The sequence below is a fragment of the Heterostelium album genome (genome assembly GCF_000004825.1).
Source record: "Heterostelium album PN500 unplaced genomic scaffold PPL_contig6, whole genome shotgun sequence".
Taxonomy (NCBI): domain Eukaryota; phylum Evosea; class Eumycetozoa; order Acytosteliales; family Acytosteliaceae; genus Heterostelium; species Heterostelium album.
In genome coordinates this window covers 126,775-147,707 of record NW_008805083.1, presented here as the reverse complement: position 1 = coordinate 147,707, position 20,933 = coordinate 126,775, and the positions used below count along the sequence as shown (strand labels likewise).

The 20,933-nt window shown below is 32.0% G+C and overlaps 8 protein-coding genes across 8 annotated transcripts; 4 read left to right on the top strand and 4 right to left on the bottom strand.

The window, feature by feature from the left end:
* Positions 1–605: 605 nt before the first annotated feature.
* PPL_03600 (uncharacterized protein) lies at positions 606–3,676 on the top strand (the record flags this gene model as incomplete). The annotated part of the gene is made up of 6 exons (XM_020574527.1): positions 606–616; positions 1,630–1,667; positions 2,252–2,276; positions 2,649–2,705; positions 3,023–3,072; positions 3,501–3,676. 6 exons carry the CDS (start codon positions 606–608, stop codon positions 3,674–3,676), a joined length of 357 nt encoding a protein of 118 aa, XP_020435569.1.
* A 203-nt stretch (positions 3,677–3,879) lies between these two features.
* Positions 3,880–6,512, bottom strand: ppp2r4 (serine/threonine-protein phosphatase 2A activator; the record flags this gene model as incomplete). The annotated part of the gene is made up of 5 exons (XM_020574526.1): positions 3,880–3,898; positions 4,242–4,300; positions 5,432–5,492; positions 5,666–6,201; positions 6,297–6,512. 5 exons carry the CDS (start codon positions 6,510–6,512, stop codon positions 3,880–3,882), a joined length of 891 nt encoding a protein of 296 aa, XP_020435568.1.
* A 504-nt stretch (positions 6,513–7,016) lies between these two features.
* PPL_03598 (uncharacterized protein) lies at positions 7,017–9,055 on the bottom strand (the record flags this gene model as incomplete). The annotated part of the gene is made up of 5 exons (XM_020574525.1): positions 7,017–7,406; positions 7,479–8,262; positions 8,420–8,562; positions 8,655–8,847; positions 8,949–9,055. The coding sequence occupies 5 exons, from the start codon at positions 9,053–9,055 to the stop codon at positions 7,017–7,019; spliced, it is 1,617 nt and encodes a 538-aa protein (XP_020435567.1).
* A 1,321-nt stretch (positions 9,056–10,376) lies between these two features.
* Positions 10,377–11,234, top strand: PPL_03597 (uncharacterized protein; the record flags this gene model as incomplete). Its single annotated transcript, XM_020574524.1, has 1 exon — positions 10,377–11,234. The coding sequence occupies one exon, from the start codon at positions 10,377–10,379 to the stop codon at positions 11,232–11,234; it is 858 nt and encodes a 285-aa protein (XP_020435566.1).
* Positions 11,235–11,404: 170 nt separating this feature from the next.
* Positions 11,405–13,493, bottom strand: npl4 (NPL4 family protein; the record flags this gene model as incomplete). The annotated part of the gene is made up of 4 exons (XM_020574523.1): positions 11,405–11,518; positions 11,627–12,000; positions 12,096–13,413; positions 13,491–13,493. 4 exons carry the CDS (start codon positions 13,491–13,493, stop codon positions 11,405–11,407), a joined length of 1,809 nt encoding a protein of 602 aa, XP_020435565.1.
* A 996-nt stretch (positions 13,494–14,489) lies between these two features.
* PPL_03595 (uncharacterized protein) lies at positions 14,490–17,776 on the top strand (the record flags this gene model as incomplete). The annotated part of the gene is made up of 7 exons (XM_020574522.1): positions 14,490–14,515; positions 14,598–14,724; positions 14,866–14,916; positions 15,030–15,751; positions 16,063–16,837; positions 16,905–17,237; positions 17,354–17,776. The coding sequence occupies 7 exons, from the start codon at positions 14,490–14,492 to the stop codon at positions 17,774–17,776; spliced, it is 2,457 nt and encodes an 818-aa protein (XP_020435564.1).
* Positions 17,777–17,947: 171 nt separating this feature from the next.
* On the bottom strand, positions 17,948–19,536 carry PPL_03594 (bS18 family ribosomal protein; the record flags this gene model as incomplete). The annotated part of the gene is made up of 3 exons (XM_020574521.1): positions 17,948–18,367; positions 18,463–18,777; positions 18,964–19,536. 3 exons carry the CDS (start codon positions 19,534–19,536, stop codon positions 17,948–17,950), a joined length of 1,308 nt encoding a protein of 435 aa, XP_020435563.1.
* A 618-nt stretch (positions 19,537–20,154) lies between these two features.
* PPL_03593 (B-box zinc finger protein) lies at positions 20,155–20,742 on the top strand (the record flags this gene model as incomplete). The annotated part of the gene is made up of 1 exon (XM_020574520.1): positions 20,155–20,742. The coding sequence occupies one exon, from the start codon at positions 20,155–20,157 to the stop codon at positions 20,740–20,742; it is 588 nt and encodes a 195-aa protein (XP_020435562.1).
* Positions 20,743–20,933: the final 191 nt, after the last annotated feature.

Sequence of the window (20,933 nt, the reverse complement as noted above, 5' to 3'; positions counted from 1 at the left end):
GTTCTTTAAAAAAAGAAGACAACACACACAAACAAACAAACAAACAAACCTAATGAAGAATGTTGGTGGGTTGGAAAATATAAGGATAAATAAATAAATATTTATTTTGTTTATGAAAAAATTAACAACAAAATATTGGAAAAGATTTAAAAATAAATCTTTTTTTTAATTAATATGGATATTACTCCAACAGTACTGCTATTAATAAATAATTATTAATGAATAGAATGTGATAAGGAATTTAAATTCTTATGGACAGTGGATGACTTGCTCCTCCACTCTCTAAGAAATGTAAGTTTGTATATATATTTAAAAGATGAATAATAATTAATTATTGTTATTGTTTGTAAATTAAACAATAATAACTAACAAGGTTGTTGGTGGTATTGTTCAGATCTACCCAATTTGCCACTGGACAGAAGAGCAATGTGGATGTGTTTTTTAACAATTGTATTAATTTATTTTAAGATGTATCGTGTGTGGTGGTGAGAATAACAGCGTAAGTGCACGAGTGACATATAATAATAAATAAAAAGTTGGTTGATGGTGCGAGTGAAAGTGAAAGTTTGCTATTGTTACTGTCACACTCTTCTTTGATATTTAAAATGAGAATGAAGTTTATGATTATATTGGGATGTCAATTGAATTGAATTGATTTCAATTGAACTGAACAAGAACATAACAATTATTATAATATAAAAACATATAATTAATTAAATATATTTAAATTTATGAATAATAAATGTTTATGATAAATAATTGTATAATAATAAAAAAAACTACTGCCAACTAAAAATGTGTCGATTTGGAAAGTAAACAAAACATAATGAAAAGTTTCTTTGGTTGTCCGTTTGCTATTTAAATGTTTTGTTTTTTTTGGTTTTTTGTCGTATGGAGAGATTCGGATATGATATTTTTAATATATGTAGTACAACGGCACAATCCAGATGCATTATAGTAGAGTCAGATTAATATTAATTGAATATAAACTACTACTACGCACCACATCCGTCTTTTATTATATCAGAGTTGGTTTAGTTTAATTGTTATGAACATGTGTGGTTTTTAAATGTACTTGGATGGCGGGTGGGCATTACCATCACTACACACAACACTCACCCAACCAAACCATTAATGTCTTTACAAAACAAATGTTCCACCTATTTGATTGGTGAGGGGCAAGAAAAGAAAAACAAAAAACCAAAATAAAGTAAAGTGTGATAAAGTGTTTTGAATAAATGAGATGTGTGTTGGTGTGTGAGAAGTAGAGTAGAATAGTACTACTGCTGCTACTAATGTTTGGTTTGATTTGGTTTATCTGATATGATTGTTATTTATTGTTGTTGGTTTTTGGATATTTAGCTAAAGATTGAGGTGGAAGTGGAGAGTGATTGCATCTATCTATCTATCACTCTGAAAGTAAAAATATCTATAATAGCCAAATTATATTATTATGATTGTGATTATTATAACCCTTTCCAAACTTAGTGGACTCCAACAATAAATAAAATATAGTATGGGTGGTTGATTGATTGGTCAGTTAGTTGAGTGCATTAACCAAAAACCAAACCAAACCAAATCAAAGCTTGGTAAAAGAATTGTTTTGATTGATAGATCTAACAACTATAGTAGGACTAGTTGTACTCTCTTACTTCTACAAAAGAGTAGTATTTAGAACAAACAATTGTGAGGGAGTGTGTTTGTGTTGTGTGGTTATTATAATTTTCAGTTTGGGGATTGTAGGTGATGGCAATGACTCATCATCAATTCAATCTTAGATGGGTTCTCTAATATTAAATATAGGTTGTGATTACTATTGTTGTTGTTGTTGTTGTTGTTTGTTGTTGTGGTTGTTATTGACAATAATACGACGCATCATCAATCAAACAAATACACCTGTCACACTCACACACATACAAAAAAACGAGAGAGAATCGAAATTCCATATGAATATGTATTATATTACTCCACATGTATCCTGAGAAAACACATTTTCACCCTACACACACATATATGAAAACAAAACACACAAACCATCATTATGATTTTATATAAATTGACCAAAATAAAATAATAATAGACAGATGATACCAGTAAATCATCAATCATGTTAAATAGATAAGATTCATAGTTGACTGACTTATCTATATTATCACTATATATGTCAATCATCAATCTTCAATCTATTGTTTTGATCTTCTGTATTTGGCTTTGTTTTGTTCTTTTCTTTTCTGTGTTCTTTATTGACAAGTGAGTAGCAGTAGTAGTGGTGATGTGTTAGGGCTTAATGGGGTATTTAGTGAAACAATGTGAGAGTGTGTGACTGGATAAATGGTGATACTGATGTCTTAAGATCAAAACCAATAAACAAATTACTACTAAAGTTGATTATCATTTTTTGAGAGTGATGATGAGGTGGGAGATGTGTGTTGTGTGTGTTCAGTTGTAAATATCTGTGGTGATGTGGTGGTGGAGTTGGAATTATTATTTATACCAGATTGAGTTATGATTTAAATAATTACAATTAAATTGAATCAATTATTACTACTATTATTATATTATTATTAACCTTTTTTGTAAAAGATAAATTTTAATATTGTACCCACTGTGTATGTGATATCTTAACTAACTAATTTTTATTAAATAAGTGAAGTGCCACTAAATAAATATCTTTATTTGTTTTATGATATTGTAAGATGTAAGCTGTAAGTTGATATAAAAAGTGGTTTGCTGGTTGGCTGATTTATTGATCGATGTGTTGAGTGAATTACTGATGATAATAAGTGAAGATATAATATAATAAGTATCTGATTATTATTATTATTATTATTTGTTTAAAAGATGATGATGATGTTGAACATAACCTTTTGGTCTTTTCATTCAGACTTGTTGTTATTATTTAAAGGCTGACTGTATGTTCATCATCAACATCTAATTAAAAACAAAAACACCAGCAAAAAAAAAGTAATCAAGAAAAAAACAACCCCACCCCGAAATACACACTGATTATGAAAAAATTAAGGAGTGCTGATACATTGATGATGTTTTATGATGACATTGGTAAGCAAATATGTAAGTAATCAAAAACATTTCATTTTTGGTTTTTTTTCTTTTCTTTTTGTTTTGTGTTTAGTTAGAAGGCAAAGAAAAGAGAAAAAGGGGTAATAATAAAATCTTTCGGATTCTTCGTTTTGATTTATGTGGGTGTGTATGTTTATATGTGTGTGTTATAACTTCACATAATATATATATATATATATATATATATAATCTTATATGATAAAATTAGCAATAAGTAATTATTGTCATTGTCATCGATTAAATTATTATCTACAGATTGAATCTATACAATTTTTATATGACAATTGCAATATAGAAAAAAAAAACAATGACTAAAGTACTGTTTATGTCCAATGATTTATCTAATGGGTGACAAGTGTCGCAAATGTCGTCTTAAAATAGATACAACCATTTGATATTTTTAAATATATGAAATTGAGTAACTCTTTTGATAATTGGTGTACTGTTGGTACATGGTAATATTTGTTGTTATTATTGTCATTGTTATTGTGATTGTTATTCTTGTTATTTTGCTACTGCCACCACTATTGTTGTTGTTGTTGGAATGACAATCCAATTCAATTACAAATACATATATAGCTATTACAATGTCTAGTATATCTAATTTATTTATTTACAAAATAAAATGATTTACTAAATACTATTATTATTTATTATTGATTTATTGGGGGAAGTGAAGTTGAAGATCTTGTTCTTGTGGTTATAACCAATATGAACATGATAAAACACCAACACTTCCAAATGAGGTATAAAGCATAAATATAAGATTTTACAAATCAAACAGAATGAAGATTAACTTTAATTGACCAATTGAATTCTAATTTTAAAATACGGTCGAAATTCTGGATGTTCAACAACAACCACAATTGTTGTTATCCTTGACCTGTAACTATCTCATTTTGATAGGGAGTGAGAATGAGAGAGAAAATTTTACAAAATATTGATTTCAAATAAAAATATAATAATAATAATAATAATAATATTAAGAACATTCAATTCTTAACAATGAAACAAAACAAAACAAGACATATACAAACATATATATAAAAAACAAAAATCTATAACATGACCTGACATGACCTGACCTGAATCATCCTAACCTAACCTAACCTAACATAACCTAACCTAATCTATGATCATATCTATTGCTCTCTACCTACCTTACTGGGTTTGTATCTACCAATTGAGTTGATGCTAAACTTAACTTTTTAAGTTCTAACTAACAATATATAAATTTTATATTTCTTTTTTATTATTATTATTTATTTATATTTATTATTATTTATATTCTTTAGATATCTTATTTATTTACTTTAAAACTAAATAATCTGACTAATTAACTAATCTGCTAAAACTAACTATTTATAATTGTATGTTGGTAATTTTGTAATGTTTGATAGATATGTTACAGTGGTGTGACTGCTTATCAATTTCGTTTGTTGAACAACTCTTTATTGTTTACACAAATCAATCATCTAATAATTTTAATTGTATTTTTATAATTTTATTGTTTGTGTGTGTGTGTGTGTCGCAAGATTTGTATAAAACGATTGTGACTGTGAGTGGTGTGTGCTGCTGTTGTTATACTAGACTGATGATTGTACAAGAAAGTAGTGTAATATTATATTATTGTAATATTATTGATTGTGCTATCGACGAATGAAACGATAAGATATAAATAAAATGATTAATTATTAACTATTAATTATTAATTTATTTTTCTTTCTTTTCTAAAAAATAATAATATAAAAATATTTTAAAAAAAAACAATAAGTCGAAACTTTTGTCACCCCACATATACAACAACATCAACCTACCTAAGATTGTTTAAAAAAAATGAAAAAAAAAAAAAAAAAAAAACAAAGTTGGGAATCTGATTTTCAAAAAAAAACTTTTTGTTAAACATTTTTGATGAACAGTAGGTGGGTTTTTTTAATCAAAAAAAAGAAAGTGTGGCGGCAAAACTTATGAATCATTATGCTCAACAACACAACAAAAAGATATGATATAATGGTCCAAGATTATAATCAAAAAAGGGGTTTATAAATTTCTTTATATATTTGGGTGTGATCATTCTCTGTCACCCCACATTTGAGTGGGAACTTACTTTGTACTTTTAAGAGCAAGTGAGTGAGATCAACCTTTTAAAGTGCAGGAAGGGAATAATGATTAGATTTATAATAAAACAAACAATTAATTGAGATTTAATATATTAAAAACACAAACAATATCTTTGTTTTTTTTTTTTTTTTTTTTTTTCTAAAAATAAAATAAATTTAATAGTTACTTAAACTTTAAAAACAAATATTGAGCCAAACAAAAAGTGTTGCATAATAGGTACTTTTGTTACTACTTCCGCGTAGAACTTCTTCATCATTCCCTGATGTATCTTACTCCAAGAAGCTGCTCCACTGATATTATACAAATCTGGTGAATGTTCGTGAAAAGGTCCTTTTTTAACCTAATAATTATTGTTATAATTATTGTTGTTGTTGTTATTGCCATGTTGTTAATATTCAATATACAAATTATTTTGGTTATTAAAATACATACGGTGTTTATAAATTTTATACATGCAAAATACATATAGTTTTCATAGTTTTGATCTATGATGGCGGATGAGAGGATGTCTATGGGTTTGAATGTGGTGTCGGTGAGTTGCGCTGCACCCCAGATGAATGGGATGAATTGGTAGTCGTCGAGTGACCAGACACCGTGTGTTCCTGCCGGTTCCAGTCCGTAGATTCTCTGGAGTTTGCGTATCAGTGTGAGGTAGGTGGGGAACACCTTGAGTACGAGTGCAGTCTCATCGTCGACACCGACCACACCTACAGCACGCAGACAGTAGAGCCACGCGACAAAGTGCAACTCGTGACCGGTGCCATAGTCGAGTCTGGTTGCATTGCCCATCGCATCGATCAAGTATGGTGACAGCTCCTGTATGGCGCTGTGCATCGATTCCGGTACGAATCGCTTGTGTAGCTCCTCGACATTGTCCAACAAACGTTGATTCCAAGTTCTATATGCTTTGTTTCCATATCGCATTGGTTGTGACAATGGTGGTATTTCATCTATCCACTGATTCACCTGATTCAATACTTCGATCATTGTATTTACAGTCTATAGAAAAAATGTAACATATACCCACCACACATGTTAGTATTTGCTTTGCTTTTCTTACATTTAATTTAAAGTAATTACTATATAACACTTACATTTGAAACATTACATTGATATGAATTAGATTTACTAACTACAATATCACCTAGTCTCTGTATGAATAAAAGTAATGATTTGGCAGTGTTTGACGCTAGGAATTGATTCAATTCAACTGGACTGGTGATTACTTTTGATGGTACAACATATTGATGAGATGCTGGTAATTTCATCGGTGTAACAAATTCTTCATTACTAGTTGATGATGTTGACATTATGTTTTTATATATATGATGATTAACAATACTCAAATAATAATATTATAGATAATTAACTATTTATATATTTATATATTTGTGTATGACGACAATTAAATTAATTAAAAATGAAATTCACACAATGTTTTTTGTTCAAAAAAAAAAAAACAAAAAACAATAAGCGACAGATAATATTTACTTATTTGGTTCGCTTGTTGGACTCATTAACAATGACAAAAAAAGCATTAAAAAAAAATAGAAAAAGAAATAAGATAAAAATTAAAAGTTTAATTTTGTTCAATGAATAGGAGCTAATGAGAGATTTCAAATAAATTTGAGTAAACAAATAATTTCTTTTTCAATTTTGATTTCTTAATAATTATAATTAAATGATTATTAAATTTATATATCTTGTGGTTTTATTATTTGAGTTTTATTTGATCGGTCATATTTGATATCGATGGGGGAAAAAGGAATAAAAAAAAAAAAGTTATTTTATCTTATTTATATATATGTTTTGATTTATGAACAGGTGGTGGTTGAACAAGCAGTGACTTGACCTGAAAGACTGATGGTTGCACATCCGTTTGGACAGTGACCGACAACACCGTAGGCCATAACGTATGGTGAGGTGTTTGGATCCTTGACGATTGGTACCAAATAGTTGCTGGCGTTCAAGAGAATCGATGAGAAAACCTTGACGATATTGAGTGATGTTGGGATCTTGGTGAATGTGGCTGTTTGTGAGACACCGGCATCGTTGTCGATGAAGAGACCACCAACCAACTTGGTTGGATAGGTTCTGAAGTAGATGGCACCACCTTGGTCGTTAGCATAGTTATTAAAGAAAACAGTGTTCTTCATGTTGAAGACGTAGTTGTATGGACTGCTTGGATAGTAATCAGTGATATACTAAAGTTTGATAATGATATGTTAGTTTAATATGTTTGCGACTTTGATAGGGTTAAGTGAAAGTATACTTACAATAGCACCACCCTTTCCAGCGAGATTGTTGGCGAATGAAGAGTTCACAATGTTAACCTTGAGGAGTACGACATCGTCGACACTGAAGTAGATAGCACCACCGGCACCGTCGTATCTGGTGACTTTGTTGTCATCGAAAGTGGTGTTCGAGGCGTAGAAGGTATTCTTGGAGTTGCTTTGGTCAGAGTAGATGGCACCGGCGAAAGAATAGGCTTCGTTTCCGTTGACTTGACAGTTGACGAGTGAAACGTTGTTGTATGCCATGATAGCACCACCCATACCACCGCTGAAAAGAGAACGAATTGCGGTGTTGTTGTTGAAGAGCGAGTTGGTGGCGTTGAGGTTGTTGGCGTTGATGGCACCACCGAATGGGGCGACATTGTTGAGGAAGGCAGAGTTGGAGATGACAAAGTTCGAGGCAACGGCGACACCACCATTCTCAAAGGCAGTGTTCTCAGTGAACTCGCAGTCATCGACGGTGACACCGAGAGTCTTGTACTGGTATTGGTCAGAGAAGAAAACACCACCCTTGACACCGTAGTTCTTGGAGAAGATCGAGCTGGTGGCGAAGATCTTTGGTGCACTGGCGACACCGGCACCACCCTTGGTGACATTGTTGAAGTTCTCAGTGAAGAAACTGTTGTCGATCGAAACACTCACGGTGGCGTTGATAACACCAGAGATTGAGTTGTTGTAGAATTGCGAGTCTTCGATGATGATGTTGTGACCGTTGATGATACCACCGACAGTAGCGTTGTTCAAAAAGACGGTTGAGTACCAAACACTAATTAAAGTATTGTTTCCAGCGGTGGAGTTGGCGATGATGGTGCTGTATGGTGAGGTACAGTTGATAACGGTTGAGTTGAAAATGTCGATATTCATGTTGAAGACATTGATGGCACCACCTTCGATGTTGGCCAAAGCACCATCAGAAAAAGTACAAAGTTGGGAGTGCGGCAGCAGAGGCATTCAAATTCTTGAACTTGAGCATTGGAGCCAAAATCAATGGTGAGTGTCTATAGAAAGTGATACCTTCGAAAACAATATTGGTTGGTGATGGTAAATTAACATCGATAAATGGTGTCTACGAAATATATATATATATTGATAAGATAATTAATAAATTTATATTTACTTAAGTAAGATGATTGTTTCTTTCCTCAAATTATTACTTACATTACAAAGAATGTTAATATCGTTGGTGGTTCTGAAAATGTGAACAGCTGATCTTGGGAAAGAAGCAGTTGGGAAAACACCCGGACAATCGTAGGTATTGTCGTTCAAAGTTACAACAGTAACATTATATGATGGATTGAGTTGTACTTGATTAGCTAACCATGTCAAACAAAGAGTAACTGTAGCACATGATCTATATATAAATAGTAGGTAGAATACAAATAAAAGTTAATAAAAAAACATTAACTTTTTTTTTTTTTTTTTTTTTTTCAAAAACTTGTGATGATTTCTTACCCAGATGTACATGGAGCACCAGCGACAACAGTGCATTCCAATTGGTTTGCAACACTATATGAAATTAAAGATAATAATGATAAGATGAGGATGACTGATTTTATCATTTTCTAAGAGTCGTTCTTTATATAAAGAATTATATTATAAATATATATATAAGTAAGAAGAGTGGTTTAGGAAAATGATTAATGATATCATAAAATAGTTTGATTTATGTTTGATCCCAAACAGATATTAGTTTAAAATTTTATTAAAAATCATCAATATTGAGATTTTTTAAATAAAAACAGTAGATTTTTTAAGTAATATCATCTTGATCTTTTCGGAACTTGAGGTTTTTTCGCAAATCATCAGCTGATTTTTTTGCAAAAACCACCTTGATCTTTTCGGGGAGAAAACTATCACCCTTATTGTAGACTAAACAGTTGATGATGTCGATGATTTTGATTTGGTGAGAGAGCAGGTTATATTGAAATTTAAGATTGGTGTTATTCAAAACGACTTCGAGAACTAAAAAGTTTGTTTTTTTTTAAAAACAATTGCGAAAAAATCTTGGAAAACTTAAGAATGATGGTGGGAATAAACCTTTGTCTCCTTCGAGAGGAGCCTGTTTCATTAAAAATCTAATATTTCACTTCGTATAGTAAGCTGTATCCGTAAAATATTGACGAAGTGAAATAAACACGAATGATCTTTCTCGTGAAGTGTTGGAAACTTCCAAAATACAAATTCTCGCAGCATAGAATAAAAATAAATACAATATATTCTTTGAAAAGGTACGTCACCCACAAAAATATTTATTGTAAATTATAAAATAAAATAAAATCCTTATAAATTAAAAACACCAGTTCTGATCATTAGAACTTAACTTAAGATGACCATCTTCAATAAGATTGAAAATAAATTTCTAAAGATATTTCCTATTCATCTTCCTTTTTTTTTTATTCGCTTTTTAATATCTACGATCCATTCTTTATTTTATTCTCAACCCGAGAATAGACAAATGGAACTACCTTTTTAGAAGTTCTCGTAAGATATTGAAATAATTATTATTTAATTTGTGTAAAGTGAACAATAATGAAATCTTTTTTATTATTTATTATCCAAAAATTTAACACAAATTAAATAATTAAATTAAAAATGATTTATTTGATTATTTAATTTAAATTTTATTTTTTTCTTTTAAAACACAAATAAATAAAGAAATAATCTCAAACATTATTTACAAATCTAAATGAGTTGAGTTGAGGTGCGATGAGTTAATGAGAAATTTTGTATGAAGAGAAATTTTAAGGGCAGCAAAAAAAAAAAAAAATTAAAATTAAAAATAATTTTTTTTGCAAAAACGAATAAAACGAAATTTGATGATAATTTTTTAAGTAATGTTTAATTTAGTATTATTATAGATATAAAGTTTTTTAAAAAAAGATGGATATTGAAGTTTTAAAGAGATCAAAGATTTCCAATGAGAAAGCTTTAGAGTTGTTATCAAAGTTCAATGTAGAGCGTAAACAACAAAACGATCACAAGTTGTTCATCACCGGTAACGGTGGAAACGACGACTTCTTCCAGATCATATCGAACAATCTACAACACTTTCAAAAGTATCTCTCAAAATCGATCTACGGTGACACCGATGCCAACGAGCAGCTCTCGCTAGAGAATGCCGAGGATGGCGGTGTCGAAGCGAGCAACCAATCGATGATGGAGATCGAGGGAAACGACCCGGCCGGTGGTAGCGGTGTCGGTGGTGACGCCAACGGAATCGGTGGTGCCAACGGTAATCATCATCACCATAGAAAGGGTAGCGATAATACACCACCCGTTCCACTGGACGAACTGGTAACAACACCACTGAAATCCAACAACTACGAGACAGACGACGGTGACATCTCAGAGAGAAACTCTGACTATGGCGGTGGTAGCTACAACAAGAGAAAGAAGGAAAAGGCACAAAAATCTGATTCAGAGTCAGACTCTGACGAGAGCGACGAAGAGAACTCATCGGCTTCCACATCGGGTGCATCCAGTGACACCAAGAATAAAAAGATTAAATTAGACAATAGCAATAGTACAGATAGTAAAAAGAGTAAAAAGGAATCATCAGATTCAGAGTCAGAATCAGAGTCAGAGTCGGAGTCATCAGAGTCAGAGTCAGAGTCAGAATCAGATAAATCATCAAAAAAGAAAACAAATAATAACAACAGTAATAGTAAATCAAAGAAATCATCATCATCATCTTCATCTTCTTCAGAATCAGAATCATCAAGTAGTGAAAGTGATTAAAATAAATAATAATTAAAACAATAAACTAAAATAAAAAAAAAACAAGAAATAAATATTTATATTAAAAAATAGTAAATGTAATAATATTATTTGTGTTTTGTTTTATTTATTTAGAATATCTGTTTATTTGTTTATTTGATTGATTATTGATTTTTTTATATATAAATGATCTAATGATCATGACCAATAAGTTCACCAACATGAGCTTCAATCAACTCATAGTAAATATCTAAACTATTTGATGTTCTCGATCTAACATTATCGCAGATAAGTGGGAGATCAGTCTAATAATAATTTGATGATAAAAAAATAGATAATAATAATGATAACATTGTTAGTTTCTTAAGTATTTAGATTAAACTATTAAATTATTTATAAATAAAAACACTTACATTTAAATCAAATATACCATGCATTAATAAATAAACAAGGAAATGGAAATCTGAAAAGAATGTCAATTTGGATTGATCTTGATTGTCAATCTTGTAGGAAGCGAGATCAGAGTCAGAGGTTGGTGGATTTCTATTGTTGACTGGGAATACACAATTCAAGACAGGTTTGTCTTCTCTTGCCTTGACAGGAACTGTGACTATAAAGAAATTGTTGTCTGCATTCAGAGTCTCTGAACCTTCGACGAGTACCGGTGATTTTAATTTACAAATGGTTGGCTCCGATTGATTCGATTGGAACTCTCCTGTTTTCTCTAGCTTCATCGCTTGATCAGAGACTTGGAATGCTTCTAAATTACTATTACCTTCACTATTAACTATAATAATAATCAAACCAAATATTAATGATTAGTATTGTTTATCCTATGTATATACACACTTGACTGAGTTTTGCAAAACTCTCTTAACTTACCAGATAGAATTAATGTTACAAAAGAGTTACCAAATTTATTTTGGTAGTTGGCGGCTTGCAAGATTTCCGAGGATGACATAACATATTTTCTTGAGGGATGCGAGAATATCCATCCGACACGAGTCATTCCCAGCAAGCTGGCGAGTGATTCGATTTTGTCAATTGATTTGTCCTCGAGAAGAGTAACCGATTTCTTGTCACCCTTTTGTGGTGGTTCGTATATTACATCGACAGAGACCGATCCATCCTGCAAAAAGTTACCGTAGAGGAATCCAATGCGTTGCTCTTCAAACTTGCGACTGCTGACGTAGTGCTGGAACTCGTTGGCCGGTGTGACGGCGATTGCTGCGCCCGGACAATGTGCAGCGTCCTGACTCTTCAACTTCATCTTGAGTGACTCACGCCACTCGATACACTCGATGCAGCTACCGTGGATACCGTGGTTTTTGCATCTACGTTTGGGTGGTTCGGTGTCGTTGGGATCGTCTTTTGGCAAGCAGTTTGTACACTTTGCGTTGGCGCCGTGCAAGCACTTGGTGGCTGGAGCGGCAGCCGGCTTCTGCTTGTTGGCGAATGGCGACTGCTTCTCGACATAGTTGTTGTTGTTTGCATCCAAGTTGGGTGGAGATGAAGGTGCCGAAGAACGATCGCCGGCCGGTGAAGAAGCGCCGCTATTACCACTATTGACGTCGCCACTGCTATTGCTATTTGTTACTTTATCTATACAATTGGAACATACTGCACTGGGACCGTGTGTACATTTATACGATACTTTCTTTGGTACTCTGAGACAGTTGCTGCACTTGCCACCGGGTGGATGATTGCACAGCCACTTTAACTTCTTACCGGTGAACTTCTTGTCCTGACAGTTTGGACAGGTTGCCGACTCGGGATGAGTGCACTTCTTCTCACCCAAACTATCTGAGCAAAACACACACTTGTCACCGGGTGCATGTTTGCAAGACAATGATTTTCCACTTGAAACACTTGAGCTATTTGAACTTGAATGACTTGATGCAGGTGATGAAACTGTATTATTATTATTATTATTACTACTACTACTACTATTATTGTTGTTATTGTTACTACTATTTGTTGTTGACTGTACAGATATTAATAAAAGCATATCACCATGTTTTATACCGGATTGACTGATTGTTAATTCCGGTTTCATTGGTGGATCACGTGGGGAAATCGATAGATATGTTCCCTCTACATTGACACCCATATTCTTTAAGCTTTCGTAGATCGATCTGACTGTTGATCCATCTGGTACTTCCACTCTTTTTGTACCTACAGGTGTTCTAACTGCGATAATCTTAAAGATAAAAATAAACAATCAATTGGATTAGATAATGAGATAGATTGTTTTAGATTTCACTCAAATTCACTTACCATTGTGTTGTTTTTATAATACTAATATATTAATGTAACAAATAAAAGGTGTCTATACAAATTTGAGAATATATTGAAGAAAAAAAAATAAAATAATGATGATGTTTGTTTAACTTTAACTTTACACTCTAATATATATTAAAATGATAATAAGATATAACTAATTCTAACTAACTTTATAAAATAAATATATATTTATCGATTTATTAAAATGAAAAATATGAAATGAAATGGTTTTTAAACAAAATAAATTAAATTTATAATTTTTGGTGAATTCACACAAAAACAATTAAAATTAATGATTCATCAAAAATAGTGACAAAAAAACATATTTTTTTCAACTTCAAGTTACTCAAATTTTTAAAAAAATAAAATAAAATAAAATAAAAAAAAGAATTACCAAAAAAAAAAAAAAAAAAAAAAACTACACCTACATAAAGTAATTACTTCTTTTAACAACATGTTGTTCTCGAATAATAAAATAACTAAACTATGAAACTCAAGTTTAAAGAAGAAAGAAAAAGAATCAAATACAAATAAATAATATTATGTTGTTTTATCACAAAGTAATTTTGTTTAGTTTTAGTGTTTTTAAATTTTTGCTGATAAGGTGAACCAAACCCTCCACAAGTTTGAATTTTTTTTTCTCATATAAAATAAATTTTGTGTGATTTTTTTTTTTTTTTATTATAAGCTCCTTTTTTTTTTTTTAAAACTGGTTATTATTTTTTTGTCAAAAAAAAAAACATTCATGACAACAAAAAAAATAAGGAAGAATAACAAAATAGAATAGATTTATTATTTTAGATCTTTTGTAATTGTAGATATTAATAGCAATTGTAAAAGTTAACAAATAAACATCACATTATCAGTTAGGTTATTTATGTAGGATTACAAATCATTCGAAAGAAAAACAACAAACAAAAAAAACTTCTTATTTAGAGAGCAGCAACTTTTAAATATAAAATATATAATATATAATTGGAAGACTAATTAATAATGTCTACAACATCAATATCAAATTGGTAGGTTGTCGATTGATAGTTCATCCATCTGATAGTTTACTTATACTTGTCACCTCTATTGTTATAATGATTTTTAATATAGTGATATTACTGTCAAAGTGTTATTGGTTGGTGACCCATCGGTTGGTAAATCATCTTTGCTATGGAGAATGTGTGAGAATATACACCCATCAGTTGAACAAGCAAATATTACTATAGCTCAAACTCATGTACGTCATTATTAAAGATTCGTTTAAAGAATCAAATCATCTATTTAAAGTAATGGCAACAACCACACAGCTTACTAACTAACATTAACTTTGCTACTCACTTCTTCATACATTACTGAACTTGCTTTGCTTTTCTTTTAGAAAACAAAAGCGATACCATTTAGTGGTAAAAAACAAATAGTTGTTAAATTTGTAAGATGTTGTTTTAATTACAATTATTTACCACATTGTAAAAAAAAAAAAAAAGAAAAGTTGTTAACACAATATGTTTTTTTTTTCCTTATATATCAATATTTATCTAATAGATTGATACAGTGGGACAAGAAAGATTTAGAACTATATCTAGAAGTTTGTATTCGAATACGGATGTGGTGATTCTAACGTTCGATCCAACGAATCGATCGTCGTTCGAACGTCTGCAGCAGTGGAATACAGAGGTGGAGAGATACGCACGCAACCCCAAGCTATACGTGGCATTGGCCAGCACAAAGTCAGATTTAATTTCATCGTCTACCACGGCGACGACGTCAGGCACCACCGCTACCATCTCGACGACAACCACCGCTACATCATCGAACAACAACAACAACAGCAGCAACAGCAATAACAGTAGCATCTACAACAATAACAATACTGGTGGCGACATTGTCAGCGTCGCAGAAGCGCAGCAATTCGCACAATCCAAAGGAATCATCTATATACAGACGAGCTCGGTCAGTGGCACCGGTGTCGAAGATCTGTTGTATACGGTGGTGAAGGGTGCCGGCGAGAAGTTGTACGCCGACGAAAACTGGACAAAGTTCAAACCGAAATCGACAGTTCGTTCACCCACTCTTTTAGGTACTTTTAGCAGTAGTTTTCAAAATAGTTTTAATGGTAGCAGTAGCAACACCAACAACAGCAGTAGTAATAATAATTCAAATAATAGTAACAACAATAATAGTAATAGTAATTCACCTCAAAATAATTCACCAAATAATAATAACACTACTAATAATGAGAAGAAATCCTCTTTTTGTACAATATTGTAAACCGTTGTATTGTTTTTCATTACGATGGTGGTTCATAGCAATAAATAATTAATATATATTTTTAATTAATTTATCATTTATCAATCTTAAACAATCATATATATTTCTTTTTCTATTAAATGAGTCAGTCAAGTGTTATGCATAATTCCAAGAATAAACAAAACAAGTCGACTTATTATTTTGAGCGCCAAAGATAAATTAATGTTTTTTTTGTTTAAAATTTGAAAAAAATAAAATATAGATAATATGTTTAAATGATATATGTTTATTGTATTGTTGTTGGTTATAGTTTAAAAGTAAAGTAAAGTAAAGTAACAAGTTGTAGAATGAATAGTAATAATGTAATATCATTGGATGATGACGATGATGATTTTAAAGTAGATAATAATAATAAGAGTAATAATAATAATGATTATAGTAATACAAATAATGGATTTATAAAGAAGAAGACAACAACAACAACTACAAATGCTAATAAGAGTAATAATGTAGCAATGTCACTTGAAAGTAGTTTAGATGCAATTGATAACGATGATTTTGAAGACGAGATTGAAATGACATTCACAAGAGATGAACCGAAAAAGAGAAAGAAGACAACGAAATCAACCGCTGCTGCTTCCACTACGTCACGTGGTAGACAAACAAAGAAACAGGCAGTCAATACATCGTCAACCTCGATATTAGATTATGAAGATTCGTTTATTAGTAAAAAGAGTAACAATAGTGCATTGGACTTGGATGACTATGACGATGATTTCAAAACACCTGCACCAACAACTTCAACATCGACATTAGCAGCAACAGCAGCATCAAAGAGAACAATGAAACCAACAACAACTACATCGACAACATCGACAACCAGAGGAAGACCACGACAATTGCAATTGGACGATTCAAAACCGGCAAAGAAGAAATCAAAGAAAGAAGCACTGAAAGAGACATCGATTCATTTCGATTCGGAACTGCCGCCAGCAGAGATCGACGATCTTCTCAGTATGATGACAGAGAAATGTAGTGATATCATCTGTTCCGATTTGAAACAAGAGAAACTATCGATCGATTGTTCAATTCAATGGAAAAGAGTGAGTTTTATTTATAGATATTTTGATTATTAGTTAGTTGTTAATCAAACTTTATATTGTTGTCTAGTCATTGAGCAATGGAAAGAAAGAAGATCAAGATATTATAGTTTTAAGATATTCACCGGAATTTCTATATAGAATGGCGGAAACCAATACTTTGATTACTACCATATCTAATCTACTTGATAACTACCCAACAAAGAGATTCATCCTCTTGATTGAATCATTGGATTACTTTTTGAAACAAAAGTCACAAATGAAATCAGCTGATATCACATCAAAGTTGAATGGCAGTAGTAACCAAACATCAAGTACCACTACTAATGGTAGTTCATCTGACGTTGTTTGTAAAAAGTTCTTTTCCAGACACGAGTTTGAAAAGATATTTTTAGAAATACAGGTAAATTTAAATTTATCAATCAATATCTTCAGTTAGTTAGATATAGTGTTAGTTATTTGTATATCAAATACATACTAACATTGTTATTATTATTATTATTATTATTATTATAATAGTATAAATATTCAACTATAATGGTTAGAATTGTAAATAATAGAAGTGAAAGTTCATTGTTTTTGGTGAAATGTACAGAGTGTATCAGTATGTTGCCTTATCGCGAAGACAATTCCAAGTTGTTTCAGGGTTTCTGTCCGGATGCCATCAAAAAGAAATACAAGAATTCCAATGAGATTTGGACTTCACAGCTTTGTATGATCAGTGGTGTTTCAAAGAGTGTGGCATCTTCGATTATCATGCGGTATCCAACCATCAAATCGTTGTACGACGACTACTACAAACCTGGAATGACCGATCAACAAAGAGTTTCACTTCTCAAGGATCTAAAGATAGAGTCATCCAACAAGAAGTTAGGTCCGGTACTCTCCTCTAGGATCTTTCAAATATTCTGTGGTAAAGATCCCAACCAATTAGTTAAATAAAAACAAAACAAAAACAAAAGCAAAAACAAAACAAAACAAGATAATTTAAATATAAATTTATTATTTTAAATTGATAAAAAGATTATATTAATGTTATTGTTATAGTTGTTATTATTATAGTTATTATAGTTATTATTATTATTTTCGTTATTATTATTTTTATTATTATTCTTATTTACTGTCAGTATCTTTAATCTTAAAGAATTTACCAGCCAAGATTTGATCTGCTTCATGCTCACTGACACCCATATCCAACATGATAGACTCCTTCTGTTTGAGTTTCTCCTTTTCAACGTCGATTGGATTCTCAAAGTCGTCGACCTCCTCGATAGATTCATCTCCGATCCAATCCTTGTCTGTAAAGTCACCACGGAACCATTTGTCGTACTCGACATCCTCCTTGGGTGTTGGTGGCACTACATTTGGATCGTAGATAGTGAAAGTACCCTTCTTATATGAATACAATCCAAGATGTTTCGCTTGTTTAATAGTTCTAGCGATCTTCTTTTGATGCTTCAAACAATTTCCTGTAATATATCTCGGCAAAATATCACCGTCATTATTTAAATAGATACTTAACAATGGAACATTCTATTAGTAGTAGAAGTAAACATATAAATAAATAGTTTTAATTAGTTAAGTTAGTTTAAGTTAGTTTTAAACATTCACATTGTTGCTTTACTTACCATTGGTTCAACTTTCCATCCATAATCAAAACATAATAGACATTTGGGGAACTTCTTGTTTCCGACGACCTCTTTACCGGTGGTTGGTGAACGTGTGACTTGATCATCAAAGACACCTTGTCTCTCTAATTTGGTGATGTGTCTTAAGAGATACTCTGTCGATGATTTATCCTCGACTGCTTTGGCAGCCTTTTTGGCACGCATCTCTTCGAGCATCGGGTTGACACGATACTTTTCGATGTTTTCAGCGCCGACCTCCTCTGCCTTGGCCAACATCTCTTCGTGTATTCTCTCTTTCTCTAAAATGTCCAATCGCTTTTGGAGCAAAATTTGTTTTCTCTCCTTGGAGAGCTGTGGGGTGTGGTGGTGATGCTCGCCGTCGCAGTCGTCGTGTGCCGACTCAAACAATTCCTCAGTTGGCAAATCGTGTGACTTGTTCGTCTTGCTACGCAATCCACGATACTTTCTCATCAGATGCAAGTACATGTCACGGCTAGTTACATTCTCTGGTGGAATGACCTTGCCGTCCTCGCCAAAGACGGCGCGCTCCAGTTGCTCCACCGACAGCACGTCCGAGTGGAACTTGTTGTCGTGTCCCGATCCGAAACGACCGATTGACTCCAACTCATCTTCGATCGCCAGCTTCTTACGACGCAACTGTAGTTTCTCTTTGATGGCGGAACGGTCGAATGCGTTTTCGTTGTCGTCGTCGTCTCTGTCGTTGTCCTGCTCGTACATCTCCTCGTCGTACTCTTCGTCCTCTTCGATCTCCTCTAGTTCGTCCTGTTCGAATTGCTTGGCTTCCTGTTGCTCACGAGCGTCCATCTTCTTTAGGAGATCGGCACGACGCATCTGTATTGGATAGGCAGCGGCATCTTCGACCTCCTCGAGATCCTTTGCCGATGTTCCCATGCCATGATGATGATGTTTCTTCTTGTGACTACAATATCCATTGGTTTGAATCGAGTTGCCATTTATATAGCCAACCAAATAGGTGGATGACGATGTGGTTGATCTACTTGCAGACAAACATTGTCTTGTGAATCTATTTAGAATTGACAATGAAGATTGCATCGTTGTTTATTTATTTACTATCTGTTCTGTTTCCTTCTTGTCTATTATAAATCGATAATATAAATATATATTTCTCTCTTTTATCTTTTATAATGTAAAGTTGATAAAAGAGATTATAATAATTGATTTAATTTAAATCTAAATCTAAATTAAACGAAAAACAAGAACAACAATGATGAAAATATAGAAACTGCTTATTTGTCAGAGTAGTAACACACAATGATCAATCGAATGATTTCAACGTTTTTTTTGAAAATATAAATCAAAAAAAAATTTACAATTTTTTTGATCAAAAAAATTTTTTTGTTATGCTTATTTATTTGCACAGAAATTCCATATGTTTGATTCATTTGAATTGTCATAAAGGCAAAAAGAGTTTAAAAATTACTAAAAAAGATATGAAAATATGACACAATCTTTAAATGAGATAACAAATAAAATATTGTTAAAGCGTGAAGGTAGCTTTTGTCCCATAGACCCAAGTCAAAAATTTCATCATCAAACAAAAAAAAAAAAAAAAAAAAAAAAAAACGACATCCAAATTTCTATTTAATCTAAATATTTATGTTTTGTTTTGTTTTGTATTTATAAATATATAATTATTTATATATATATATAATGAATCATTGTTCAGTACATTTTAAAGAGTTTATATTTTTATGTTCGACTTGTTCGAAATTAGTTTGTAAACAATGTTGTGTCAGTGATCATAGCAAACATCAGTTTGATGATTTCGATTCAATCAAAGAACATGAGTTGAAGACAAATGGTTATCAAGACAAGATTTCGAATCTTTTCGATCGATTAAAGACAATCAAATCAACCATTGACTCTTTAGAGTCGACACTTAGCGAAATAACCAAGTTCTATGAAGATATACACAATGTTCTCATGGTTGAAGAACACAAGAAGAAGAAACCAGTGGAAGAGCAGTTGGAGTTGGCAAAGTCACTTATTCCATTTGTGATCGAGGAGATTAATTCACTCAAGGTCATTACCAATACAATCCACCACAACGAAAATCCAAAGAACCCAAAGGGTAGATCAGGAAAGCAAGTAACTCAAAGTCCAGACAACTCAACTATCAAAGAGCACAAACAATACGATAGCAAAGAACACAAACAATACTATAGCTCTCAAGTTGACAATCTCCTCAAGGCCGTCGAACAGTCAGTTGACTATAAGAAAGTTTTCCAAAGATTCTAGAATCTCTTTCCAATTGTTTCGATCGCCAATCCAGCAGATACAATGGACTTCCTTTCCTATGTTTCCAAGCAAGGTGGATTAGAAAAGACCAACTCACATGTCATTCCTTCTAAATACGTGACAATGTTTGACAAAGATCAAACCAAGATGATCAAAGATGGCTTAAGCTCCATGTGCCAATTAGAGAAATC